At 58.9% G+C, this 27842-nt stretch overlaps 9 protein-coding genes across 9 annotated transcripts; 4 read left to right on the top strand and 5 right to left on the bottom strand.

The window, feature by feature from the left end:
* Positions 1-940: 940 nt before the first annotated feature.
* On the top strand, positions 941-2987 carry SLS55_003892 (uncharacterized protein; the record flags this gene model as incomplete). Its single annotated transcript, XM_066775356.1, has 2 exons — positions 941-949; positions 999-2987. The coding sequence occupies 2 exons, from the start codon at positions 941-943 to the stop codon at positions 2985-2987; spliced, it is 1998 nt and encodes a 665-aa protein (XP_066633237.1).
* Positions 2988-4943: 1956 nt separating this feature from the next.
* SLS55_003893 (uncharacterized protein) lies at positions 4944-6476 on the bottom strand (the record flags this gene model as incomplete). Its single annotated transcript, XM_066775357.1, has 4 exons — positions 4944-5024; positions 5080-5437; positions 5495-5991; positions 6336-6476. 4 exons carry the CDS (start codon positions 6474-6476, stop codon positions 4944-4946), a joined length of 1077 nt encoding a protein of 358 aa, XP_066633238.1.
* A 2078-nt stretch (positions 6477-8554) lies between these two features.
* SLS55_003894 (uncharacterized protein) lies at positions 8555-10753 on the bottom strand (the record flags this gene model as incomplete). Its single annotated transcript, XM_066775358.1, has 4 exons — positions 8555-9330; positions 9383-9712; positions 9792-10639; positions 10695-10753. 4 exons carry the CDS (start codon positions 10751-10753, stop codon positions 8555-8557), a joined length of 2013 nt encoding a protein of 670 aa, XP_066633239.1.
* Positions 10754-13721: 2968 nt separating this feature from the next.
* On the bottom strand, positions 13722-15119 carry SLS55_003895 (uncharacterized protein; the record flags this gene model as incomplete). Its single annotated transcript, XM_066775359.1, has 2 exons — positions 13722-14701; positions 15113-15119. The coding sequence occupies 2 exons, from the start codon at positions 15117-15119 to the stop codon at positions 13722-13724; spliced, it is 987 nt and encodes a 328-aa protein (XP_066633240.1).
* Positions 15120-15142: 23 nt separating this feature from the next.
* SLS55_003896 (uncharacterized protein) lies at positions 15143-17025 on the bottom strand (the record flags this gene model as incomplete). Its single annotated transcript, XM_066775360.1, has 2 exons — positions 15143-16804; positions 16861-17025. The coding sequence occupies 2 exons, from the start codon at positions 17023-17025 to the stop codon at positions 15143-15145; spliced, it is 1827 nt and encodes a 608-aa protein (XP_066633241.1).
* Positions 17026-17515: 490 nt separating this feature from the next.
* Positions 17516-18864, top strand: MRF1 (Peptide chain release factor 1, mitochondrial; the record flags this gene model as incomplete). Its single annotated transcript, XM_066775361.1, has 2 exons — positions 17516-17785; positions 17863-18864. The coding sequence occupies 2 exons, from the start codon at positions 17516-17518 to the stop codon at positions 18862-18864; spliced, it is 1272 nt and encodes a 423-aa protein (XP_066633242.1).
* A 964-nt stretch (positions 18865-19828) lies between these two features.
* utp15 (U3 small nucleolar RNA-associated protein 15) lies at positions 19829-21507 on the top strand (the record flags this gene model as incomplete). The annotated part of the gene is made up of 2 exons (XM_066775362.1): positions 19829-21112; positions 21172-21507. The coding sequence occupies 2 exons, from the start codon at positions 19829-19831 to the stop codon at positions 21505-21507; spliced, it is 1620 nt and encodes a 539-aa protein (XP_066633243.1).
* A 365-nt stretch (positions 21508-21872) lies between these two features.
* mrpl22 (mitochondrial 54S ribosomal protein uL22m) lies at positions 21873-23042 on the bottom strand (the record flags this gene model as incomplete). The annotated part of the gene is made up of 3 exons (XM_066775363.1): positions 21873-22012; positions 22063-22881; positions 23003-23042. 3 exons carry the CDS (start codon positions 23040-23042, stop codon positions 21873-21875), a joined length of 999 nt encoding a protein of 332 aa, XP_066633244.1.
* Positions 23043-24040: 998 nt separating this feature from the next.
* On the top strand, positions 24041-27827 carry PRP24 (Splicing factor; the record flags this gene model as incomplete). Its single annotated transcript, XM_066775364.1, has 3 exons — positions 24041-24083; positions 24147-24240; positions 24320-27827. The coding sequence occupies 3 exons, from the start codon at positions 24041-24043 to the stop codon at positions 27825-27827; spliced, it is 3645 nt and encodes a 1214-aa protein (XP_066633245.1).
* Between the last annotated feature and the right edge of the window lie 15 nt (positions 27828-27842).

The raw sequence follows: 27842 nt of genomic DNA on the forward strand, positions 1-27842 counted from the left end.
TTCCCGGACTTTGGCTTTACCTCAGCAATCCGCTAGATACCAAGCTCCAAAATGTGTATGCAGGAACAAATGTACTACCAACTGGGAGCACACCAATTGCGGATGGATTCTGGGTCACTACGACAGTCAAAACCTTATCCGACAGTAACATCACCGTCGACCCATTTTTCACTCTCCTCGTCAACGGTCAGCAGGAGTCCTCTCTCGATACTTATCTGGAAAACCCAGACCAGTTGCGGCCAGCTGTGGAAGCTCTTGGCGGCGATGTACTTGCTCAAGTTGTCAACACTTATGCCAGGCAGAACACATCGAGTGACCTTTCTGGTTCAGTATCGTCGACAAGCGCACGCCTGTATGTGCGACAATCCTCACTCCGAGCGCTCCAAGCAGTACTGGTCCTCATTGGATGTGCATCAATCGCGCTCGCTACCATCCTCCGGCCGAGAACTGTGTTGCTGGAGGATCCTGGTTCGCTTGCTGCATCAGCCGTCATTTTGTCAAGGTCCAGACCAGACGTAGAGCATACATTTGCTCGTGAGGCAACAACCACAGAACAGCATATGCAGCAGGCCTTTGCGCCTGTGTCGTGGCAACTACAACGGCAGCAGAATGCGGTATCAATTGACCTCCGGTACCATTCCGTTCTGCAGGATGAAAAAGCGGCACAACACACGCCTCCAGCGTTGTCAGATCACCCTGGTTGGCGTCCGATGCCACTACACATAGCGTCGAAGGTCTCCCTCATCATTGCGCTTGTAGCTATTGTAGTGGCTCTTGCCGTTCTGCTCCACTTGTCGCTCGCGAACGATGGCATTTGTCAAAACACGACCACTTCTTCGAATGTCTTCACCTTCGTCCCAACGGCCATCCTCGTTCTGATTGGATATGCCTGTTCTGGAGTAGACGCAGCAGTGAGGACTATGTCATCTTACAAAACGCTATGGAACATGTCTGGCAAAGAGCAAAGGAAAGGCTTTGAGAAACAGCCACTACTGCAGAACCTGCGGGATGTACCAAACATCATGGTACCGCTGCGAGCTGCACAGGTTTCAAGCTATGGCTTCTCCGTAACTGCCTCCTCCATTGCCATTCTTCTCATCCCTGTAATCAAGATTGTTGCAGCAGGCCTCTACAGCGTCACCCTGGCAACGACAACCGAGCAGGTTCAGCCTTCGATCGACACGAGCATCGTCAGCAATCTCGAAAGCACCTACGACCTTGGAGGATCATACCTGAGCGTGCAGCGAGCCTCCCAGTTTGCCGAGTGGTCGAGAACGCCTTCCTTCAACGTGCCCCGAAGAGCGGGCATCCTCGACAACCTGGTATTCAGCAACATCACCAGCCCAGGCCATCTCCGCGACGACATTGATCTGACCAACAGCACCATCGACGTTGAGGTCCCCGCCATCTCCGTAGACGTCAACTGCACGGACGCAGACATGAGCATCTGGGCACAATACACCGATTCCACCGACTGCTGGACCTTCCACGCCGACTGCGCCTCGCAGCAATGCAAAGACCTGATCCCCGTCGACGACGAGCCGGGCACCTACTACCTCGACGGCAACAGCGGCGGCTCGTGCCCGGGCAGCAACGACACCTTCGTCGGCATGACGGCCTTCGGGCCCTCGGCCTACCGCGTCCTCCTCGCCGACTACACCAGCGTCAAGCAGCAGCCCTTCACCAACACCACGCCCTGGGGCACCACCAAAGCCTACAAATCCTACAACCTCACCACCGGCTTCCTCCTCGCACCAGACGCCCTCACCGTCGCCCTCCCCACCCTCCGCGCCGTCTCCTGCGCCCTCTCCCTCGCCGAAGTCTCAGTACGCACCACGTACGCCTACTCCGCTCCCTCCTCGACATGGACCCCGCGCGCCTACGACCCCCACTCCATCGCCCCCGTCCGCGCGTACAACGCCTCCGCCTCCCTCCCCAGCTGGCTGCGCCCCTACGCATACGCCTCCAACGGCTCCGCCCTCCTCGACCTGCACGACCTCACCCTCGCCGCTCCCGGCCGCCTCGCTTCCTCGTCGTCGTCGCTGTGGCCCACCCGCGGCGCCGCCCTCAACTTCTTCGAACTCCTGGCCGCGCACGCCGAGTACGACTTGCGGCGCAACAACGCGTCCGCCCTTCTGCTCGACGACCGACGCGCCTTCAATGACGCCGTGAGCGACATGGTCGTGGCGTATACGGTTGAGATGCTTACCGAGATGCGGCCGTTTGCTGCCGCCGCCGCTGGTGGTGGTGGTGGTGGTGGTGCTGATACTACTCGAAGGAATGGGAACGGGACCGGGACGGCGCCGGGGAGCGCGACGGCGCCGGGGAATGGGACGATCACCTTCTTCGCGCCGCGCATCATGCAGTCCCCCCAAGCGACGTATGCCCTCGTCGCGCTGCTCGCCGCCGTGGCGGGGTGCTTTGCGTGGGTCTTTGCACGCTTCCCCGCGACGGCGCTGCTGCCGAAGGGTCCCGGGTCGGTCGCGGCGAGGATGGGGTGGTTGGCGGGGGGGCGGCTGGTCGGGGGGTTGAGGGGTGGTAAGGATGGTGGGTGTGGCGGAGGGGTGGGGAGGGAGAGGGAGAGGGCGGGGTTGGGGTGGTGGCCTGCGCCGGGGCTGGGACCGGGGGGGATGGAGATGGCGGAGGCGGAGGCGGATGGAGAGGGTGGGTTGAGAAGGAGGAGGACAAGGACGTGGCGCTGGGGCATCGATGTGGGAGAGGGAGTTGTGCAGAGGGATTGGCGGCACGCACCCGTGGATGGGAGTGTGGAGGGCTTGGTGGATGTGGATGGGGGCGGCGGCGTGGAGATGCGTGCGGTCTTGGCTGCGGGTCCGGAGGAGTCTGTGTCGTTGGTGTCCGGGTCGTCGGCGGGGGAGGAGCCGGAGCGGTTGCTGGCGAGGTCGCGGCGGAGTAGTTGGGTCATTACTGAGGAGGAGGAGGAGGAGTCGGGATCTTCGTCTGTCATGCAAACTCCACCCGAGCGCTAATATACCTGCCGTCGTCATTAAGAAAATATGACATGCAGATGGTCCAAAGGCTCCTGCTCAATTCTTCTTGATTGCGTTACCAACATTGCAATCCGCATAAGTCGGCGGTTTCACGACAAAATAAAACCGCTCTCCAATCAAGCCTTCTTTCTGAGCACGCCCCAGATCCTAGGCAAGCAAGTATACGGATCGTCAGCCACCTCGATCTCATCGGGGTTCTCCCACTCACCAGCATCCAGGATATCCGCCTTGATATCCCGGCGCATAGAGCACCCGACGAACGCGCTCCAAGCGGGATTCAAACAAGCTACTCTCGCACATCACATCAGCCAATCACTTCCTTCGACACAGCAGCTTCCGAAAAAAAAAAAAAAAAAAAGCGGCCCCCACGTCACACACGTACCTTGCGCCACAGCCGTCCCCCCATCCCCACTCCTCCCATGCTCCCAAAACACAAACACGCCACCAGGCCTCAACAACCTCCACGCCTCCCTCACCACGCCCCTTACGTCCCGCACCGCGCACAGCACCTGCACGCTCACCACCGCGTCCAAGCTGCCCTCCTCCACCCCCGCCTTCCGCAGGACATCGCTGTCCTCGACCCCGCACGTCAGCAACTCGTACTTGTCCCGCAGACCATTAAGTTTCTCGAGCTTTGCCGCGATGAAGGACCCGTAGTAGGGGTTTGGCTCGACGCCGAAGATGGTGGTGACGTGGGAGGGGTCGAAGCGCTGCAGTTGGTTGCCGGGGCCGGGGCCGAGCTCGAGGATGCGGCCGCGTGCGGAGTGGACGAGGGTGGGGACGATGGTTGTGGATTCGAAGGCGATGAAGCCGGCGGCTGGGGCGCGGTGGTTGGTATATATGCGGGGGGTTTTTTTTTTTGGGTTGGGGGTGGGGAAGGGAGGGGAGGGGGGAGGGTACAGTGTGTGATGAAGAGCTTTGCTACGGCGGCGTCTCGGATCCGTTGGGGGTTTGTGAGTGAGGCGAGGCCGTCTTTGCGGAGGGCTTCTTTGAGAGCGTCGTAGTGCACTGGCCGTCGGGAAATAAGTGTGCTGGTATGGGTGTGGATGGGGAGGGAGATTTGCGTTGGATGGAGAGCCAGATGAGCTGGAGCGGGCGGATGATGGCGCCGAGGCGGGGGTTGCTTGCCATGGCGTTTCTTTCAGTATGGCCTGGGAGCATCAGGATGGCGTACACGGCAAGGCAGTGGTAGCTCACGTGATGTAAACGAGGATTCGTATTGAAATTGAAATGTGCCAGAAAAGAACTACAGCACCTCAAGCGGGTAGCGCAACATGTGAGCGTGGAAGTGAGGAGCAAGTTGGGTGGATTTATATTGAGGTTGGAGCGGCTAAGCGACAGCAAGCCATACCCGAAACGAAACGCCACCCGATATCAGAAAGATCAACACGATATCATTGGGAGCTCCTGCCGCGTAGGAGTTTCAGATCTAATCGATTGCATCTGAGACGCTTTAGGCAGCAATCTGAAGAGTCAAGTTGATTTGTCACTCAAAGCTGTTGTGCATTCCCGCCTGGCCTGGTGACGCCATTCAGCCGTTGGAATACGTCAGCTTTGTTTTCCCGAGCAGTCGCATCTCCACTACGGTGCCTCCTGCTCATCCACCAACACTTGGAAAAACTTCTGTAGCGTTACGGTCACGTACACTGATTCGAGGTAGAGCGACATGGGGGTCTTTGTCAGGCGTGACTATCTTTTCTGAGCAGCGTTTGAGTGGAGTCTTCCGAAGGGATGCGTATGGATTTGGGATGTTTTGGGGTCGTCTGCCGGGAGTGTTCTTCGTAGAGAGTAGTGCTACTGTTATCCGCGATAGACTGATCTATTGATTTGAAACAAGACCACTGCCTGAACAAATTGGAACTCTGCCCCCATATCCGCATCCTTGAGCCTCAGCGGTGTATATATAAAGCTGAGGTTTTCCACGCCACAGCAGGCTCAGAGCAGAGTATTCTCTCTATAAGTCGGATACAGCGGTTCAAAGCTGAGGTTTGCGTCCAAAAAGTCAAAGTCCAGCGCCTACGTTGTTAACCCATCAGCATGCCAAAAATCAATCAAATAAATGCTTTGTTACCTCTGAGAAATCAGTCAGACTGTTGGCTAAAGTTTCGTCATCTCCCTCGGGCGGATTTCCTGGAATGCCATATCCCAGATTACTTGATCCGCTGGGCATTGTACCAGCATGACCGTTCATGGCTTGGTGAGCATCGTCCGTGGAGGATATCGACTCAACGGTACGCTCGGCGAAGCGACAGAGCTCCTTGAGATGGGGGAAAGACAGCGCTGACGAGGTGGTATACTTCAACCGAGCAAAATGGCCGCAAATGTCTTCCAGAAGAGCAAGGTCGTATTGGACTGTCGATGCTCTCGGCGATTTGATGATGTGCACGAAAAGATGGAGCAGGCCCACGAGGGGGTAGTAGAACACCAGCCTGTACAGTTTTAACTCATTGGTCAATCCGAGGGGCGTAGCCGAGAGATTGCCTTACCATACGGGTGATGTGAAGTCAATGTCGATATGTTTGGTATCTTTAATTGTGAGCCGAGACATTTCGGCGACCAAAGCCGTGCTTTCGTCAATCTGTTTCTGGAATCTGGAATCCTCGCGGTACTTGACACGCTCTGTAACCCAAGGATATGTGAAGCAGGAGTTCAAGGCGATGACTGCTCCATGGTAGGTGTACCTGACGTAGAGAATGAGATTGATGGGCACGCTGGGCGGAAGTGAGCTTTTCCGGAGAGGATCGGGACGGCATGTCGGAGGAGCAGACTCTGCCCATGTGCGGAGCTGGGCGTTCAGATGTTGAACGCGACGGAATACCTTGTCTGGAGCAATCCCTCGTGTCTCCAGGCGCATGACGAATTTCAAGACGGCCGATAGTATCTGAGTCAAGTGGATGAGGTGGTTGAAATATTCAACACGGTTCTCATTGCCGGAGCCTAGTACTTCGGGCAGGGGACAAGTGATACTGTCATCATCGATTGCCTGTAAAAGTGGTGTCAGCGAATATGATGCTGTCGAAAAACAGCTGCATGCTTGGAACCACGCACGGATGGTCGTCCAGACCAATAGGCTATGTGTTTTTCGTGAATATACATAGACCAGAAAAGGAGACTCCTTTGCTGCACCTCAAATGGAGACAAGCCCAGAGCATGAGGAACCCTTCTATGTAACGCTTTGGATTGGGCTAGCCGCATGGCGTTCGACTGCAGAGTGTATTCGAGGCTGGGGGCTCCAATCGCTTCGGCATAATTGGCCTGGTTTCCCATTAGCGTAATGAGAATATACGGCCTTTGCAGCACCCAAGACATGCCAAGACATCTACTCACCATTGCTGCAAGCGCTTGAACAGCGGTAATTGATGACTTGTAGTATATCATCTCCGTATGCACCGTCAACGCGTTTGCAAAATAGGGAAAGGCGCTCGAGTGGACTTCGTTGAAGTCTACTATGCCCGCGTCTTTGAGCATCTTTCTTTGTCCTCCGGCGTAGACTGTGTTACGAAGTGCATACCAACCAGGATCTTCGGGGCTTGAACTGGGTGTGTCAAAAGATTGTCGTAGCCGAAGTTCGAAAGACGGCTGGTGTAAGATGCTAAAGGACATATCGGTGTCCTCAAAATAGGCTAATACGATCTTGACGTCAACTGGACATGCTATCGAACGTGACACTAATCACTCAATGGGGATTAGGAAGGACAAGTTTACCAGAAGATAGCTTCAACGCCGTATCCCGGTCAGGCTCTGCCGTGCGCTCCTCGGGAATGCGTTGAGTGAGTTTCAACCAGCTCGCAATCTGAGATGCTAATGAGCTGGCCATTGACTCAAACCCCGATGCGCCTGTTTGTTTGAAAATCCACTGAGAACCCAGCTTGGAGAAGACGGATAACATTGAGCCAGCTCCTGGTACCGCAACTGTCAGCTGTCACGCAACTAATTCGAGGACTCTCTCACCATGGTACTCAAGTGTGGCCTACCATATTGATTAGTCGTGTGTAAGTGTAACCCGTAGCTTGTGCCCACTTACGTTCTGCTCTACGATACCGCTTTCATGGTCCGACGGCGAATCGCTTCTTGTTGGATCGAGAAGAGTCGATGTCTGCGAGGGTTGTTTCCAAGTTCCAGGTGGTGCATTTGCGGCTGGTGGTAGCCGGGTCCGCTGTCTCTCCGAGGGATTTGAGTGGATATTCTCATTCAACAGAGATCCCCCAGGTTCCGCAACTGTGTTTGTTACAGCGTGTGAGCTTAGGCGGCCTGTTTGCTCAGTCCATCGGGGCTGTGCGTATCTTTTAGTTTTATAATCAGTATTTACGAGCAATATCTTACGGCCTGTTGATGATCTGAACCCGATGAGGGCACCAGTTCTTGGTCATAGATTGGCGCAGCTGGCCTGGCTTCAGGCTGAAGTGAGGACCCCGCATTCTGAGTGCCTAAGAGAGCTTCCACTCTCGCCAACCGTTTACTGACATCTACATGGATCATCAGATGTATTGAGTTGATATTCGCCTCGTTCACCAACCTTGGTCGCTGGTGAATTGGCTTTTCTTCCGCGAACTCGAAGGAAAACTGCATTCCCAGTCGTGCTTCTACGGAAGTGTAAGTACTTTGACAGACTTGACAGGGTATGTATACTAAGAGTTACGCATACCATGCAGTACGCACACGGACGGTGGCCATCGCCTGCTCAGGCTTGTCAAGTCCATCACAGATTAAGTGCAAACTGAGAGCGCTTACATTTCACTTTCTTTTCGCGGCAAAGCAGGCAGGCCACTGGCTGTCTGGGACGTTTCTGCTGAGGCATAGCGTATCAGTGTCGGTTAGAGGACTCACAGGCCGAACAGGCGGGGTAAGTAGGTTAGCGCGGTACAATCGGCTGACTGTCCTGAGCCCATATTTCCTCGAGAAGACAGCACACAAGCACTGATAATGCCATACGGTCTGTCGGATTACGAGGTAGTTTGCGCCACGAATTATTAATCAGAGACAGTATGATTATGATCTACATCGGCCGTTGTAAGCACTCGGAAACTGCAGTCTGGGTCTCCGGCAAATCACATCCGAGTTCCGAGACTCCACCACCACCTCGTCATCGCTAAGGCTCCATGCTGTGGGATATAATTGAACTGTCATCATTTTGCTTATGACTATGGCCCGAAACTGACTTTACCAATATCCTCGCGGTAGTAAGACTCTAGTATTTGGACTCCGAAGATGAAGTTTCGGATAGTAAGGGATCGTGAAGACTTCTCGGGCCGAACTACCGAGACCTTGCATCAAAGGATTGCACCTACATCCGAAGTCCACAGGCTTGAGAATTCTCCGGCTTCCGAGGTGCTTCTCGTGCCTCGGTTCTCTCAATCACAAAAGTCCCGTGCTGAGATACGTCACGTAGAAAATTCCGCAATAACCTCTGTGCGACTACAACAAACCTCCTCCGGTCCGAGGATAATTTGAACGTCGAGAAAGGAATCAAAATTACGGCTAAGAAAACAATGGATAGGTTTTATCTCTAACGAAATGGCTGACCAACATGCCCCTGTTCTCTTCGGCTATAGCAGAATCTCTGAGAACATCTCATTCAAGTCGCCTGCGTCCTCGAATTCCCCAACAAACATGACATGCCCGTCCGGACGCACGGCCACTATACATCCTTTCAGTCTGTCCACACCGTACGATTGGTATGCGGTTCCGAGCCCTCCCACGTATGGAATATTGTCAGCGTAAACGTTTGACCTCGAATGAGTGCAAAGCGTCGAAGGCAATTTGCAGAAACGAACGTCCTCCCGTTTCGAACTATGCAGTACAAGAACATCGAAAACACCCTGTTCCCCTTCCTGTCTGGATGAGTGTCTTTTAGAGAACAAGCGTGACAGGCTGAGCGTTCGCCCAAGCACCTCAACTCGTTCCAGCTGCTCCGTGCGGGCGATATCTCCTGCGAAGACTACCACCCGATACTTGCCATCACTGGGGAACCGCTCTTGAAACTGCAAAGGACAGCCGCTGGCTTGACTGACAACCTGCTGTGACGGGAACCGTCTACCGACAACGATGTGTTGGGCCAGCTCTTGTTTGCCCACGGTGCCGGCGCTGGTCTTCGCAACGATCATGCTCGGGCCGTATTCGATCGAAGTGCAGCTGGTGAACGGAAGAGCGTCTGCAAAAGCTTTCTGAACATCCTCCCCGCTCGAAAGCTTGGCTGAAAAGTCTTCGTCGAATCGAATGAGTTGCCGAGCCACCTCGCGACGTTCCATCTCATATGTCTTGAGGATGGACGGTTTGGCAATCCCTTTGATAACATGTGCAACCTTCCAGCCGAGATTGTACGCTAAACCACCACATCAGTGAGTTCCACCCCGGCTTCGCGTAGACAAACTTACTGTCCTGCAGACTGAAGTTCAAGCCAATCCCCGCTTTCGGCGAGTGCGTGTGCACAGCATCTCCGGCAAGAAACACGCGCTCATGCCTCGAAAACGCCGTCCCCAGTCTCTGGTTGCTCTGATAAACGGCATGCCAGTCGCAATGCGCGAAGCCAATCTTATACGGCGCCAGGAGCTCCTGCGCTCGCGCCATGACCATCTCCGGCGAGACCAGACTCCTGTCGACGTCGCCATCCAGCTTGACCCCAACACGGATCATCCCGTTCTCGCGCGGAACCGTCATCATAGACCCTCGCGCGGTGTTCACGAAGACCCTCACGCCGAGGTCGGCTTTTCCATCGTCAGCTCAATCCAACAACGTCGCCGTGCGAAAACCACCACCACCACCACCACGGCAGGCACCACTCACGGAAATCGGTGTCGACGTCGGGAACGCCGTCCGCCGCCCCCCACAGCGCATCTCTGCCCTCGCCAACGAGCTCGATCCCCACCTGCCGCCTCGTCCAGCTGCGCGCGCCGTCGCAGCCGAGGACGTATTTCGCGCGGACCACCTCCTCCGCGCCTTCTTTCCCCGTCGGCTCGCGTTCCGGCTCGGTCTCGTCGCCGGGATTGACGCCGAAGGACCCCGGCTGGGGGACGACAGAGGCGCGGGGCATCTCCGCCTCGGTCAGGTGGCGCAGCGTGACTGCGACCGGGTGTGCGCGGGGGTTGTCGGCGCTCTCGTGGTGCGAGTCGAGATGCAGGCGCGTCGGCGCTACGCCCCGCTCGACGCGGATGTTGGCGAGGGAGTTGATGGCGTCGAGGAGCGTGCGTTCGATTTGGCCTGCCTCGTTGCGTGTAAGTAAGCACGATTGTGGCGTGTGTGTGTGTTTTTGGAGGAGGAAACCGGACTGACCTTGGTTGATGAGGACCTGGTGGAAGCGGCTGAGGTCGGGATGGTACTCGGAGGCAGTGCCGACGGGCTCGATGGCGTCGCCGTTTTCCCCGGATGCCTTGCGCCGCGTGAGCATCAGCGGGCCGTCGGGGAGGCTTCTGTGTGTGCGGTGCGAGACGGGCTGATAGGTACGTACCCAGAACTGCGTTTCGAGTAGGTGAGCGGCGCGCTTGTTGATGTTGTCGGCGATGTCGAAGGAGTCGAGGATTTCCATGGTTCGGGCTTGGAGGCTGTCGGCCTGGCCTTTGAAGACTTTCGTTGCGCGCTTGTCGATGATGCGGAAGTCGATGCCGCATTTGGCCATCCATAGGGCGGCCATGAGGCTGGAAGCACTTGTCAGAGTCTCTCGGCGCTTGGAAGTGTTGGGTGCAGGTTTACCCCGCGGGCCCGGCGCCGATGATGAGAACGTCGGTCTTGGACTCTGGAAGAGGACTCATGGTGAGGGGTTGGTTCTTGCTGCGAGGCATTCAACTCGAGGAGTGGAATGGCTCTGATATATACGTGTTCGAGCATGGACAAGGGCTAATGATCATCAAGCAGATCTACCATCCGAAAGGAAGATCACCCTCGGATGAAGGTCCCGAGGTCATCCGAAGGGACTCGGAATAGTCGAATGCCGAAAGAAGCCCTGACTGAAGGGATGACAGGGTCGGTTGAGCCCGGCCCGATGAACAGCTACAGTGGAAGTGGGTAAGATGGCAGACAGACTTTGATGGTGAAGACTTTTTGGTTGAAGCGTTCGACAAGGTGTTGGGTGAGTGAGATATTGTTTCCGGGTCCTCTTCGAACATCATTGATACCTCTCAGTAGAGATATTGGAGTACTCATGCAGACCTATAATGCTCTCGGGTCTACTCTTTGGACGGTTTGTCAATATTTACCTGAGAATCAAAGGCAGAATGTAGGGAGAGCATTTCACTCGAGTTGCGTCCGTGTTGCATATAAATTTTGCAGCGAACTTCTCATTTCGCCTAAGGGTCTGGCTCGATTGAGGTGCGTGGCGACCATTGTGCCGTCACTTTAGCTCCTCAGGCATTGCCGAAAGGGGAATTGCCCGAGCGAAGCAGACCTATGGCATGAGAGTGCTCACCCACTCTCACCACCTTCACTGAAGGGGGAAAATCTTCGAAAGGGGGTTTTATAAGTTCCTTATGGGACTGACTTTTTGCTCTTCCGTTCTATGGTAGCGAATTGTAGTATTTGTTCTGTTTCCACTTTTTTCTGTCTCCTTTCGTTGGCGTCCTTTTGAGTCAATGCTGGAGAACAAGCATCTTTCCAGTTAGTAATGCTATCGCCTCTTTGTCTTAGTACTTGTATGCATGTGTGTTGTGAGGCCGTCCTTTTTTTTTTTTTTTCACCAGCCTTAATTGCTCAACACGCAATATTAATTTTTTCTGTAAAGGCGACCACGTCCTCGAATGGTACAGAATCCCACACCAAAATTATCCTCAACCTCTCAATCCTTGACTCACCCAGAGTGACATGTTCGTTGTAGTGTTCGAAGCAATCATCCGCCCATGCCGTCATGGCCGACATGACTCGCGCCAACAACCGCATCGCAATCGCAATCGCGTCGTCGCGTCTCCCGTCCCGCCCGCCTCACCCAACTCCTCCCAGGCACCACACGACACGACACGACACCACGCCACGCCGCGCCACGCGCTCCCAAACCTCCCGCCCCATCCGCCCAGCCCACCGCAAAACCACCACCACCACCGGCAACGAGAACGAACACCACCAAAAAAAAAGAGAGAGGCAGCCACCATGTCCAAAAACGCCTCCGCCGACGCCGCCACCCTCGCCGCCCAACACCGCGCGCCCGCCCTCCCCATCGAGCAGCAACCGCCGCCGCTCAGCAAGATGCTGGAGGAGGACAAGCAACGCATCGACGACTGCACGCCATGCCGGGTGATGGGTACGGTCCCTACGCTCTTCCCTCCCTCTCCCCCCCTCCTCACCCTCCCCTCAGCCCCTCCCCTCCCCTCCTCCTCCTTCCCGTCCTCTCCCCACCCACCCCACCCCGCCCCGCCCCCGCCCTCGCCCTCACCCACACAGAAACCCCAACAGCCGACTGACTGACATGACGGGGTTCAAACAGGCGCCGGCGCATTCATCGGGCTCGGCGTCTACAGCTACGTGTCGGGGCACGCGCAGCTGCGGCGGGAGCGCGCGGGGGTGCTGGCGCATAAAACGGCGGCTGGGCTGCGCGCGCGGAGGGCGGGCGTGACGGGGCTGGCGGGCGTGTTGGTGGGGTTGGGGGTGTATCGGTTGGTGAATTGAGAAAATTGAACCGATCGACGTCTATTCATCTGGCGGGAGGGGAAGGAGGGGAGGGGTTTGTTGCGGGTGGGGATACTGAGGCTGCGATGAAGTTTGTGGGTGGACGGATGGGTGGGTGGATGGATGTGGAGGAAGGGAAGGAAGGTGATCGGGTGGAGGCATCATGGCCGGTCTCTGGTGCATTGGGTGGCGTTTCTTTTTTTTTTTTTTTTTGGCGCAACTTTATGGGATTAGGAAAGCGCAAAAGGTGGGCATCTCTGCTCTGTTAAGCAATTACACGACAGGTTGTATTTCAAGATTCGCTGGGAGATAATGAGGATTGACAATCTCCGCTCAATGCTTGTGCAGCATCTGCGTTGTAGTGGCGAAGGGATAAACATCATCAAGAATGGTTCCTTCAATTCACTGGTCCGCCGGGAACGTGATTACCCATTTTCTGACAATCATAACGCCACTCACGCCAGTGGTCAAACACCGCCTGACGTGACGCAAAAGAACATGTGACCGTGCCGAAACGCACTCGACAGCATAGTGTGCAGCCAGCCACACCGACCGACACATAAATTTGGGTATTGAACATCCACCACCGCTAACAACAACCCGTCAAATCCCGAGTACCAAATTCCCCAACCAGATGGGAGAGTAGCGTCGAAGCGAACATGCAGCAAAAAACCCACACACAAAAGGATCCCTCGATGGTGCCCCCTCTCCAACCCAATAATCCGGTTCATTGTGACTCATCATCCTACTCTCCATCCACCGATACCGAAGCAAAGGCCCCCGGCGTGACAAATGCAGCTCCCCACATGATGCGAACAGAACCCATCCCAAACATCCGCAATAACACAACAAGAAGAGAAAGAACGTTAGCCCCTTGCAAAACTCCCGTAGTATGCTTCCTATGCCGGCACTGCTGCCCTGTGGTATATGGATATCCTCGACTTGTATAGACCCCGCCCGCGAACGAACAAAAAAAAAACACCGGAAAAGAATATCCCCTTCACCGAGAGAGAGTAAAAGAGACCCCATTGCAGTATGTAGCGTTCTACAACGCCCCCCACTCTCCCCCCTCTAAACCCTGTCGATGCAATGATGCTAAGTGGCGATGATGACGTGAGAAACCAATTACGTGAACCTCCCCCTCTTCCCCCCTCCTCCAAAATTGTCCTTCCCGTTGTTTACTCCTGTGATGTCGAAAAAGTCGCCGAACGGCGCTCGCCTCTTCAGTCCCGCTCCTTGGCCAATACTGTTGATCTGCGCCACAGCAGCCGCGGTTGCGGCGGCGCTGTTGCGATTCCCGTCTCTGGCGTGGTTGGACCGGTTGATGCCATTGGCGCTGCGGTGGTGGTGATGGTGGTGGTGGTGGGTGGCGCGGCCATGGTGGCGGGGGAAGACGTTGATCTGGTGGGCGGGCATGGCGGCGGCGGCGGCATTGTTTTCCTCATCCTCCTCGTCTTCCGCTTCGTGGTCCATGTCCAGATCGCTCTGCGCGGGCAGCGGCTGCGCGGCCCGGAACGTGAAGTCGCCCTTGGGCAGGGTGGCGTCGAAGGCGGGCCGCTCGGGGGCCGTGGCGTGGGAGGCAGGCTCGGGCGACACGGAGGCGACGGCGGGCGGGACGGCGGAAACGGCGGGGTCCTCGGCGCGGCCATGTTGGATGATGGGCGAGGAGGAGCTCCGTCGAATGGCGGGCTTGGCGTGGTGATCGTCGTCCTGTTGTTGTTGGTGGTGGCTGGCGGGAGTGTTGTTTGTGGTGGTGTTCTCGTCGTCGCTGTCGATGTGGTTGCCGCTCGCCATGCCCTCCTGCAGCTTCTCCGTCACCCATTGGCGCACCCGCCAGCCCTCGCCGTCGCCGACGCCCAGGTTCTCGTTGTCCAGGAAGCTCAGCATGTCCTCCAGCGCGGCCTGGTAGCCCTCCTCGTGGGCGGCGTCGCGGTCGGTGGCGGCGGCCTTGTACAGGTTGGTGACCTGCAGCGCGGCCGTCTTGAAGGCCTGCAGGAGCTGAGCCGGCGGCTGCGGGCGGCGGCGCGCCGAGGGCAGCGACGTGTTGAGGCTGCGCATCGAGTCCATGGGGGAGGCGTGTGTTCGGGGTGCCGGTAGCGTTCGGCCTGCGGTCGCTGGGGGCGCAGGGGTTGTGTGTAGATCGTCTCGCCGGGCTGGAGGTCCGAGTTAGTCAATGATGATGCACAGCCCTGGCATGCCCCTCATCAAGGCGCCAGGTTGCAGGTTGCGCCGGGCGCGACTTACCGAGCAGCAGCAGCGATGGTTGAGCACAATCGAGTAACGACCGTCGAGGGCACTGGTACAAGCGGGTGCGCGGGGGCGGTGTTGTTGAAAAAGTTTGGGATGGAGGTGCAGTTGGACGGCTGGTGAAGAGGATGGAAGCAGGCCTGTTACTTTCGCCGCGCACGGGCCGGGTGCGGCTTCCCCCGGCCCTGCTGATGAACCCTAGTCTTTCCCCGGACGGGCACGTGGCGGCGCCATCTTTGTTGCTTTGTTATTCGCCTCCTGTTTCACACGTCTCATCTAACATCTCTACATAGTGTCAATCACACTGGCATCGCCGCTCCGTCCCCGCGAGGATCGCTGCCGGCGCTCCACACCGTCTGCCCGTCTTCCACATGACACCTGATCAGCTGGCCCCTTCCAAATAGTCCTCGCTGGTGCCCCTCCACCACCTCGACCTGGTGGCCCATGGCCTTCAGCTTCTCCACCACATCCGGCCGGATGCCGTCCTCCAGATACACGGTCCGGTCAACCGCCTTCTGCTCGTTGCGCTGGTCCGGCATGCCCGCGCCGATGCACACGCGCGGGGCGTCCAGGGCCGTCTGCGGCGAGTGGCCGAAGACCAGCATGTTCAGCAGCACCTGGACGTGGCCCTGCGGCTGCATGAAGCCGCCCATGACGCCGTAGACGGAGTGCAGGCTGCCGTCGGACGGGTTGGTGATCAGGGCCGGGATGATGGTGTGGTAGGGGCGCTTGCCGGGCTTGATGACGTTGGGGTGGCCGTCCTGCAGGCTGAAGTTGGCTCCGCGGTTCTGCAGCGTGAAGCCGCAGCCCTGCGGGATGATGGCCGTGCCGTAGCCGCCGTAGTTGCTGTTGATGAACGAGATGCCGTTGCCCTCGCTGTCCGTGCAGCAGAAGTACACCGTGTCGCTGTGGCTGTGCGCCGGCGAGCCGTGGTCTGGGATGTCCGACGCACTCGCGGGGTTGAAGAGCTTCGCGCGTTCGGCCAGGTATGCCTGCGAGATGAGCTCCTTGGTGGGCACCGTCTCCACGTTCGGATCCGTGACCCACCAGCTGGCATCCGCAAACGCGATGCGGAGCGTCTCGATGACGGCGTGCAGGTGCTCTGCCGAGTTGTGGTCCTTGTGCGTGAACCTGGAGACCTTGCCCGCCTTCTCCAGCTCCTGCAGCATGCCCAATGCCATCAGCGCCACGATGCCCTGCCCGTTGGGCGGGTGCTCCCACACCTCCACGCCTTCGTCTCCTCCGTCATGCATGTGCTCCTTGTGCAGCTCCCCGACCCCCTGCCCGTGGAACTTCAGCGAGATGGCATCCACCGGCTCACTGCCCAGCTCCGCATGCTTCTTCAAGTCCTGCAGAGTAAGGCGGCCTCCGAGGTCCTGCACAACCTTGATCAGCGCCTCTGCAACCGGCCCCTCATAGAACCCCTTCTTCCCATTCTTCGCCAACAGCCTGAACGTGTTCGCCAGCGTCGGGTTCTTGAAGATCTCGCCCGGCCTCGGCGCCCTGCAGCCGTCCTTCGCGGCGGGGTCTTTCTTCAGCATCTCGGCAAAATTGGGGCTCGCATTCCTGATGGTCTGCTCGCTGTTGTGCCAAAACGTGCTGCTCAGCTCGGACACGGGGAAGCCCTCCTCGCCCAGCTCGACGGCGGGCGCCAGGATGTCCTCGAGCGACAGCCTGCCGCTGCCGAAGCGCTCGACGGCATCGACCCAGCCGGCCGCGGCGCCGGGCACCGTCACCGCGTGCACGCTCGTCATCGGGATGCTGCCGACGACGCCCGGCGCGATGCCCAGGTCCTTGCGGATGCTCTCGAGCGAGACGTCGGCGCCCGCCCGCCCCGAGCCGTTCATGGCGTGCACCTTCTTCGTCTTGGCGTCGTAGAAGAGGCAGAAGCAGTCGCCGCCGATGCCCGTGCTGCCCGGCTCCGTCATGTTGAGCGCCGCCGCGACCGCGACGGCGGCATCCTGTGCGTTTTGCCCGTGTCAGATGGTCGTTTGGAGAACTCGATGCGGCGGCTTACGGCGCAGTTGCCACCCTGGCGCAGGATGCGGATCCCGGCTTGGGTTGCGAGCGGCTGAGTGGACGAGACGATGCCCTTGGTGCTGTGGACGGTGCTTCGGCGGCTGGGGAATTGGATGAAGTCCGGGTCCGTGGCCGGATAGATGGCCTGTGGATTTAGAGGCATGCTGGAGACTGGACGGTATCTTTCAAGCGTGTTGACGATCGATGCGGAAGCCAGAGAAGCGCAATGGGAAAGTGTGACGATCAATATGAGAGCAAAGAAAAGTTGCGACAACGGAGACGACGATCTAGAAGTTTACAGATAGAGTCACATCCCACCTTGAGCTCGATATCTCCGGTCCAGCTGCCTATGCGGGGTCCTTCATCATTACGTTATTCACCACGGGCGCGGCCCATTCAACCGGCCCTGTCCCTCGGCATCACCGTGACAGGCCGACTGCGCATCTGCGATTAGCCGGATTGAGAAGGCAGTGACAGACGAAGGACTTGCCAGCCAGCCGAGCAGCTGTTGGCCGCGGGAGAGAGGTGGGCTGGCCTGGGTGCCTGGCCCCGCGGTCCCTGCCAAGCCCCGGCCAACCGAACACACGGGCCGATGCTGTGGCCGCTGTGTGACGCTCAGCTCCAAAAGTTTAACCCGACACCCAATTCTCGCCATGAACGCCGCCGCAGGCTGGATCTGCCGCCGATGCCTGCTGCGCTCCTCCTTCCCCGCTAGGTCCGCCGCCTTTGTGCGCCGCCAGACCACCAGCGCATCTCCGAATTCCATTTCATCTGCCGTGCTCAAGCGCGCCCGCGCCGTCGCCGCCGAGCATGCCCAGCTATCCGAGAAGCTCGTCGACAGCTTCGACACCCGCACCGCCAAGAAGGCCGGCGAAGCAGCTCCCATCGTCGCGGCTCTGCAAGAATGGGAGAAGGCGAACGAGGTTTGCGACCCCAACGGGCATCTCCAAACACCACAACCGCCGTCCTCTAACCTCTCCACCAACCGCGTGCGCCGCAGTCCCTCACCGAGCTCCGCAGCCTCGTCAACGACCCCACCGCCGACGCCGAGCTGCGCGACCTCGCCGCCGACGACCTGCCCGACACGGCGGCCCAGCTCGAGCGGGCCTCGCAGACGCTGACGGGCAGCCTGGTGCCCAGGCACCCGTTCGCGCACCTGCCGTGCATGCTGGAGATCCGGCCGGGCGCGGGCGGGTCCGAGGCGGCGCTGTTCGCGGCGGACCTGCTGCGCATGTACCAGGCGTACTGCGCGCGGCGCGGGCTGCGCGCGTACCTGGTCAAGTACGAGGACGCCGACGGCATGGGCGACCCGCGCGGCTCCGACGCCCCGCTGCAGGAGGCCATCCTCGAGGTCGACGACGACGGCGCCTACGCCCGCTTCCGCTGCGAGGCCGGCGTCCACCGCGTCCAGCGCGTGCCCGCCACCGAGAGTAAAGGGCGCACGCATACTAGCTCGGCGAGCGTGCTGGTGCTGCCGAGTTTCCCCGAAGGCGCGGGGGCGAATATGGATTTCGAGGACCCGAATAGCGATTATTTCATCGATCCGAAGGAGGTGCGCACGGATATCATGAGGGCGAGCGGGGCGGGCGGACAGCATGTCAACAAGACCGAGTCGGCGGTGCGGTTGACGCATATTCCGACCGGGACGGTGGCAGCAATTCAGGACTCCAGGTCGCAAAGAGCGAATAGGGACAAGGCATGGCAGGTGCTGCGGTCGAGAATAGCGCAGTTGAGGCGGGAAGCCAGGGAAGAGGAGGCGCTGAACTTGCGGAGGAGCGTCATAGGCGTTGCCAAGATGGGCCGTGAGCATAAGATCAGGACGTACAACTGGGGGCAGCAGCGGGTGACAGACCACCGTAGTGGGCTGACGATCCATGGATTGGATGACGTGATTGAAGGAGGTGACAATCTGGAAAAAGCCATGGAGAGTGTTAGGCAGTGGATGAGCGATCAGGAGGTCCAGCAGATGGTCCTCTTGCAAGAGAGCGAGGAAAAGAAATGAGTGTATAGATGTCTGTAGAAATCATGTAATTGTATAGATACCACAAATGGAGGAGAATAAGAACAGCGAACAAAACACGATCTATCTCTTTGCAGTCACGCACAAAGCAATGCCTCCGAGCACCAGCGCCATTCCAAACCAAGTATCTAGAACTGAATGTGAGTATCGGCTTTGGAGTCAACCAGGCAGTCTCTTGCTTACCTCTCTCAATAACCTTGCGCTCTGCCAACCACTCGCCCAAGACGGTGAATAGGAATGCGCAGGAGTTCGTGATGGGGACCATAAGACTGAGCTCTGCAATGCACACGATTAGCCAATGGAGTGCTGCATGGTTATCTTTTATTGCACTTACCGGCAGAACCAAGTAGCAAGAAGAACCAGATGCTCCCGGTAATATTAATCAGCAGTGGCACCGCATAAGCCGGCCGCCGCAAAAGGTCGATCACGGCGTATATGACACCCCATAGCTTGCGTTTCAGCCATGGTACGCTCGGATCGGTCACATACGGACGGGCCGGTGGAGTGTAGTTGACGGCAGCCCGCCGCATGAAGGGCGTGGTCATTCCCCATGCCGCTCCGACAAGCAGGAAGCCAAGAACCCAGCGGAAGATGGAAGGTTGCGGGTCGTCGGCATGCATAGCTGGATCCCCGGGGTCCATGGTGCTGTGTGACAGGAGTATTGATGACGATACGAGAGTTGCGAGTACACCAGAGATTGATAGCGAGCGGAATTGGCACGCAAATACGCGAGAGAGGCCGGAAAGCAGGATGCGGTTGTCTGGAGGGCCGGTGAATCTGGGGACCGGGGGACCGAACGCGAGCCCTGAGTCCTGACACGCGCGCCGCCAAGATTTGCAGGGATCCGGCGTCATTGCTTCAGAAAAATATCTCCCGCGTTGCGCACCCACGACCACCACCAGCACGCCCCCATTCCCCCGGCCCACGCTCCCTCCCACACGCGACAATGGCAACAGAAGTCCGGCCGCTGCAGCCCGTCAAGCTGCCCGCGGCGCCGTCCGCCCTGACGCCCGAGCAGAAGTACTGGAAGACGTTCGCGTCGCAGCTGCTGCTGCCGTCGCCGCACTCGTCGCCCGTCACGCACATCTCGGCGCCGCCGTTCGCGCCCTCGGCGACGCAGCTCAACAGCCCGGAGACGTTCGCCGTGACGTCGGGCGGCCGCGTGCAGGTCTTCAGCAGCCGCACGCGCAAGGTCGTCAAGACCATCACCCGCTTCGGCGTCGAGGACCGCGCCCACAGCGGCGACATCCGCCGCGACGGCCGCGTGCTGCTGGCCGGCGGCGACAGCGGCGCCATCCAGGCCTTCGACGTCAACTCGCGCGCCATCCTCAAGACCTGGAAGGAGCACAAGCAGCCCGTCCACGTCACCAAGTGGAGCCCGGCCGAGCTGACGACCCTCATGAGCGCGTCCGACGACACCACCGTGCGCCTGTGGGACCTGCCCTCCGACAAGAGCACCCAGACGTTCGTGGGACACCAGGATTACGTGCGATGCGGTGGTTTCATGCCCGGACAGGCGGCCGACCTGCTGTTCTCGGGCAGTTACGACCAGACGGTCCGCCTGTGGGACCCGAGAATCAGAGGGAAGGCTGTTATGACGTTCAAGCATGCCGCCGCTGTTGAGAGCGTCCTCCCTCTGCCATCCGGCACCACGCTGCTCGCCTCGGCCGAGAACACTATTTCCGTGCTCGATCTGGTGGCTGGCCGTCCCCTCCAGCTGCTGCGCAACCACCAAAAGACCGTCACGAGTCTGGCGCTGGCGAACAATGGCGAACGAGTTCTCAGTGGTGGGTTGGATGGCCATGTCAAGGTTTTTGAGACGACCGGCTGGAATGTCGTTGCTGGCTTCAAGTACCCCTCGCCTATTCTGTCTCTCGGGGTGATTGCATCGGGCACCGAGAGGGAAGACAAGCATTTGGCTGTCGGTATGGAGAATGGCATTCTGTCGCTCAAGACGAGATTATCTGGCCAGCAGAAGGTGGCAGCCCGCGAGCGGGCCAAGGAGATGAAGGCGCTCATGGAGGGAAAACTTGAAGAATATGACCGCAAGAACAAGAAGAGGGGCAAGGGTTGGGAGAAGAGGTTGCGTGGACGGGATTTCACTGGCGAGGGCGCGGATATCATCATCGACGGAAACGAGCGCGGCAAGATCAAGAACATGAGCAAGTGGGAGACAGCCCTTCGCAAGGGCCAGTATGAAAAGGCACTTGATCTCGTCCTTGAGGCTCAGGTACGTTATCCTTGGGCGGTCTATTTTTGCCCTGAAATTTAAACTGACGATAACTTTAGAACCCGTCTAAGCAGGACACTCTCACCCTCCTTACAGCTCTTCGCCACCGTTCCGCACTGCGCACGGCTCTGAATGGCCGTGATGAGATCACCCTTCAGCCCGTCCTCAAGTGGCTCAACAAGAGCATCGGTGACCCTCGTCACGTGCAGCTCGCTACGGATGTGGCATTCGTGCTGCTGGATCTGTACTCTGAGGAGATGGGTCAGAGTGCGGAGATTGATGCTCTGGTTGATCAGCTACACGACAAGGTCAGGAGAAATGCCGAAATCAGCCAACAAGCGTGGAGTACACAGGGCATGCTCGAAATGTTGATGGCTGGAACAAGTCAGGCATAGGCAATGCACCCTGGGTTCGTTTTCTCGTTACTGGTGCGGTTCGGCTATAGTTTATGAAAAAGTGGAAGACCTGGGTGTGAAGGGATATGAGTGTGGCAACACCTCTTGCATAGCGTTGGCGTTTTTGGACGGGCACATTACTTCTGGGGAGGATATTTAGTGATATCTGGTGGGCGTGCAAAAACATGACATGCTTTCAGGGCAGGAAAAGTTTTGAAATCGTACCACGACATTTGAAAGGGGAAAAACGTTTACATGCCTTCACCGGCAAGTATCTTTCACAAAAGGTTTCATGTATTGTTACACGGGACATAAGACCACAGACCCTTACATGTACGGCCATCAGCCCATATCTTGGCGATAGTCTACCACAGCAGGTGCTGGCGCTGTTGTTGAATGGGCCTGTCAGGCAGGTGTGTCCACACCTTACGGTTGGCGCGCTTCTTCTCCCTCTCCTCGGACTGCCTTATCCTCGTCGCCTCCTCCTTCAAAACCACCGAGATGCCTGCATTCACGTTAGCTTCCACGACCTTCTTTGCAAATGCGATGACTTACTCGTCGACGGCAACCGCAAGACGTTCACACGTCCCCTCGCCCTAATATCATACGCCTTGCCATACGGGCCCCTCCCCACCCACGCCTGGTCGACATAGATGCCGGTGCGATCCTCAACCAGCTTCCTGCGGCCATCCTTGAGCTCAATCTCGACGGGGTCGCCCTTGGTGCCCTCGGCCTCGCCGAGGCCCATGCCGCGCGAGACGACGGCGTGGTCGCGGGCGTACTCGAGGTGCTCGAGCACCTTCTTGGCGGCCTTCTTCTTGCTGAAGCGCATCTGCAGGATGGCCTCGTCGACGGGCTTGCCCTGGATCTGGCGGGCCAGCATGCCCAGCTTCTTGACCGACGTCTTGATCAGCGGCGACGCAAGCAGCTGCTCGCGCTCGCTGCGCTTCAGCGCCACCGCCCGCGTCACCCGTCCCCGGTACCGCGTCTCCCGGATTACCATCTTGCGCGCCCACCGCGCGTCGCCCCGCGGGTCCGGGTGCAGCGCCATCGCCATGGCTGCCCGGTCGCGGCCCGGGTACAGCTCGCTGTGGTCGGCGGCGGCGGTGGCTTCCGGCGCGTCCTGGTCCTGGGACGGGGGCCCGGAGGGCTCGTCGGCGAAGATGGAGTCCGAGGTGAGCGAGCCTTGCTGCGGTTGCGGCTGCCCGGATGCCTTGGAGTCGGGCTTGGTGCGCAGGTAGTTGTCCAGCAGCGGGTTCTGGACCTTGGGCTTCGGGGGGTTCCATCCGGGTTTCTCGCTCCCGTCGCGCTTGCGGAGTTTGCTGAACATGTCCGAGATGAAGGGACGGCGGGGCGTGAGGGGGAGGGAGACGGCTGGGAGGAGGGTGTTAGCTGGGGAGGCAACGGATTGGGGTCGTGTGCGTGGTGCAAGGGCGGCGGGGATTCAGAGAAATGGGGCATGGCATTGGGAGCGAGCAGGGCATCGGCAGCTTACCTGGCCGGGCCAGCCGTCTCGCGGGTATCCTCACGTTCATGGCTGGGGGGTGTGGTTGCAGCGGGAGCGGGTGCTGAGGTTGGACGGGCCGGGCATACAGCCAGAGATTTTCCGCGTGGGTGATGCGAGACCAGGCTGCCGGCGCGCGCTGCCTCCCTCCGCAAGACCCAGGAACGGCGCAATAGTCAGCGCGGGCGTGCCAGCTGCAACCACCGGGCGCCGCATCCTTCCCGCGCGTGCAGCTCTCTATCGCATCGCGTGAGGCCCCGAGCGAGCCGCTGACGAGTGGGCCAGGTGTGGCAGAGGCCCAGCTAGCGCGATCCCACAATTGACCTCACTCGGCCCAAGCCAGTGCTCCAGAGAGGCGTCTGCGCGCGACCTAAGCCATCATCATCCAACGACAACAACCACGCATCTCCAATCCCTCCCCGCGCCGGCGAGCTGGCCATGTCGCACCCCTCCCGGACCTGACCACCGCGCCGTCCTCCCCAAGCAAAGATGAACATCGCAAATCTCCTCAGTCCCCAGGACTCGCCGACCAAAGAGGAATCGCAGACGCCGCCGCTGCGCAGCCCCCAGCCCTCGCAGTCGCCGCTCCAGCGCCCCGGCCGCCCGGCCAAGTCGCGCAAGTCGTCGGGCCTGAGCCAGGTCCAGCAGTACTCGCCGCCGCCACAGCTGCCGCCGCATCAGCACCCGCATCAGCAGCAGCAGCAGCAGCAGCAGCAGCAACAGCACCAGCAGCACCAGCAGCAGCAGCTTGCCCACCACCACCACCAGCAGCTGCAGCAGCACCCGCCGCACCACCAGCCGACCCCGCCACAGCACATCCCGCTGCCGCAGCTGCCCTCGGCCAGTACGTCCCACTCGTATCTGCAGTACCAGAAAGTGCAGCATGCGCCGTCGCCGGGTCCCTCGCCGGCGCACAATGGCCGCGGCATGCTGAGCGCGACGAGCACCCCCACCAGCGACATCAGGAGTCCGCTCGCGCACATCGCTGAAGCCCGCACCCCGCCCGCGCAGCGCCCGCAGCCGCCGTCCATGCACCGACACGGCTCCACCCCCGGCATGGATACGCTGGCAGGTGAGTCGAGAACGAGCGATCCGCTGCGCGCGCCCGCGGCGGCAACAGTGCTGACCCGCGCAGATCTCGCGTCCATGCAGCATCACCAGCAGACCACTCGCCAGAGCAGCCAAGGCTTGCGGTCGCCCCAGGTCTTCCAGCGCGCTCCTTCCGTTGGGTGAGTACCGAGTCCCCTCCTTCCTCGCCGGGCGCTTTGTCCCCCGGCCCCCGCCAACTTCCTGCTGACCCCGCCACAGCTACAACGTCCACAACATCACTCGCACCATGTCCTCCACCTCGGCCAAGGACATCACCATGCACGAGCAGCCGCGCGTCTTCCACGCGAACTCGCTGTCCGCCCCCGACAACAAGGAGATCAACGACCTGGTCGCGAGGCTGAAGGAAAACTCGTACGACTACACGTCACACATCCGCCTGGTTGAGCTCCTCACCAAGGGACTCCGCGACCATGTCCGCCCGCCCGACGCCCCCGACGCCTCCCGCGATCCCTTCTCCTACGGCCTGCTCTCCGAGCTCCGCCACGCGCGCCATACAATGCATGCAAAATTTGCGATAGGCGAGGACAGCTGGGTCGCCTGGATAAACGACGAGAAGATGCTGGCGCGTTCCACCGAGGAACGCCTGAGCCTGATGGAGCTGTGTCTGAAGTCCGTGCAGGAGGAGCCCAGCAGCTCCACGCTCTGGCGCCTGTACGGCGATTACATGTACTGGCTGTGGGCGGCCGCCTTTGACGTGGAGCCTGCAGACTGGACGGAGGAGGATAAGATGCTGGGTCGGGAAGTCTTCTCGTGGCAGGCAATGAAGGACGTTTGGGAGCAGGCTCTGCCTGCCACTCAATGGCACATGAACGACAGCCATCTCGTGTGGGATCGCTGGATGGAGATCATGCTAAGAGACCAGGAAGCTCGCCCGGAACCCCAGAAGCTCCACCACCTCAAGAACGCCTTTGTCGACCGCCTCCTCAAGCCCCATGCGACGTGGGACGAGACATTCCAGATGTTCTCCACCTTCATCTCCCGCTATTTCAACTCCGAGTACGAGGAGACCATGATGACCATGACCAAGCGTGCAAGCCAGGCCAAGCAGCAGTTTGCGTTGCGTGAGCACCATGAGCTGAAGGTTGACAGGGCCGTCAAGGCTGCAGACAAGGATACCGAGTGGGAGGCTTACTCAGCTTATCTAGAATGGGAGCTCCGCAACAAGGGAGTCTTCAGCTTCCACCTCATCAATGCCTTGTTTGAGCGTGCCACCCTTCGCTTCTCCATCGATGCCACCATATGGCAAAACTACGTCGAACTGCTCATGGAGCATCCAGACTCGGGCGTCGAGGTCCTGCCCGTGCTTGAGAGGGGCACCCGTCACTGTCCCTGGTCCGGAGAGCTCTGGTCGCACCGTTTACTCACCCTCGAAGCAGAAGGCAGGTCTTTCGACGAGATGGAGAGTGTCAAGCACAGCGCCACCGAGACGGGTTTGTTGGATGTCGGCGGTCTCGAAGAGCTGCTCAAGGTCTACATTGCATGGTGCGGCTTCCTCCGCCGCAAGGCTTTCGATGCTCGTTCGTCCGAGGACGACGTCGACATTGCTGAAGTTGGCATCCGATCGGCCTTGGAACACGTCAAGGAGATTGGGGAGAAGAGATACGGCAAGGACTTCCAAGGTGATCCTCAGTATCGTCTGGAGAGGATCAACATCAAGTTCATCACCCAAAGCGGCCATCCACAGTCAGCCCGCGATTGCTGGAGAGCCCTCGTCCCTCGCCTCGAGAACAGCTATGACTTCTGGTACCGCTACTACATCTGGGAGATGGTCGTCTGGTCAAAATGGTGCATGCGGGACAAGGAGAACGCCGGACAATCGCTCGAGTCGCCTCGCGAAGCTACTAACATTCTTCGCCAGGGTCTCAAGAAGGTCGTCACCATGGATTGGCCTGAGGCGCTCATCGACATGTTCATCAACCATTGTGAGCAGAACGAGTCCGTTCACGAGTACCGCTACGCCGTCTTCGAGGCAAAAAAGGCTAGGGCGGACGTGGCTGCCAGGCGCCAGAGAGAAGCAGCTGAAGCTGCCGCAGCTTACCAACAGCAGGTACTCGCTACCACCGAGGTGGCTGCCGAGGCTTACGACGATGCTACAGCGAACGGGAAGCGAAAGCGGGACGTTGACGCTATTGCCGAGGAGACAGCTGCAAAGAAGAGCAGGCAAGCGGAGGAAGCAAGCGTGGAGCCAATGGACCTCGAGGCGTCATCGTCAGGAGCGGCTCAGTTGAAACGCGACAGGGAGCACACGACTGTCATTGTCAGGAACATCCCGTCTTCCGCCACCCAAACAAGAGTCCGCCAGTTCTTCAACGGCTGCGGTAATATTAACAGCATCAGCCTTTCCCCCGACGCCGACGGTTCCACGCAATCAGCCACGGTTGAGTTCGAAACGCAGCAAGATGTGAAGACTGCGGTCACACGCGACGGAAAGCCCCTCGAAGGCGAAAGCGTCAGGGTCTCGGTTGGGACTGGTGCCACTCTATACGTCACCAACTATCCGCCCGAGGCCGATGAGGCGTATATCCGGAAGCTTTTCAAGGAACACGGTGAGATCGTCTCGGTGCGCTTCCCATCATTAAAGCTCAACACCCATCGTCGTTTCTGTTACGTCACATTCGCGAGCACCCAGCAAGCGGAAGCAGCATCAAAGGCTATGGATGGCAAGCCGCTGGGAAAGAATCTCAGACTCAAGGCACCTGTTTCGGATCCTGCTCACAAGCAAGCCCGCGAAGGAGCTCAGTACGAGGGTCGGGAGATCTTTATTGGAAACATCGAGCACAGCGCAACGGACCAGGAGGTACAGGACCTTCTATCAGCATTGGACGGATTCGTGAACGTGCGCATTCCGAGGAACCTTGGCGGAAAGATGAAGGGTGTTGCTTTCGGAGAGTTCGACTCAACCGAGAATGCGAAGAAGGCAGCCGACATTGTGGATGCAAAGGATTTCAAAGGACGTATCCTCCGCTCCAGCATTTCGGAGCCCAAGGGCAGCAAACGCCAAGCCACTGCCATCATTGGCCAAACTTCGGCCTCTCCTGAACCCGGCTCTGCTTCTGGAGATACTGCCGCCGAGACGAATGGGACGACGACAGCCCCGAGGGACCGCCGCGAGCGCACCATCGCCCTCCTGAACATCCCGGACACGGTCAACGATGCGCGTATTCGCTCTCTCGTCGAGCCTCACGGGGCGTTGAGGAAGATCATTCTCATGCCTCAGCACCAAGGCGCAATCATCGAGTTCGCTAACGTTTCGGATGTTGGAAAGGCCAGCTTGGTGGTCGACGGCCACGAGATCGAACCAGGAAGGAGGGTCCGCGTTGGCACGGTGGAGGAAATGAAGAAGGCGGGCCCCGAGAAGAAGGTTGATCGTTTAGGCGGCGGCGGACCGTCGGGCAAGAAGAAGGATGAGAAGAAGGTGGAGTCAAAATCTACGTTCATGCAGCCGACTCCGCGGGTCAGCCGCCCCGGAGTGCCAGGTGGTCGCAGAGGCGGAAAGGGTGGACTGGGGGTCAAGAGGGCCACGGGCCCCTCGGCGTCAGCGGCTGGCAAAGATGTGGAGATGGCAGAGACGGGAACGGAAGCATCGGGAAGCAAGAGTAATGCTCAGTTCAAGGCCATGTTCTTGGCGTCGAGGGGGAAGGGCAAAGACGACGGTGAGGGGAAGGATGGAGATGATGGTGAGCCGGATGGCGGGGCCAAAGCTTGAGTGATGGAGGGAGGG

The sequence above is a fragment of the Diplodia seriata genome (genome assembly GCF_021436955.1).
Source record: "Diplodia seriata strain FDS-637 chromosome Unknown scaffold_4, whole genome shotgun sequence".
In the NCBI taxonomy this organism is placed as follows: domain Eukaryota; kingdom Fungi; phylum Ascomycota; class Dothideomycetes; order Botryosphaeriales; family Botryosphaeriaceae; genus Diplodia; species Diplodia seriata.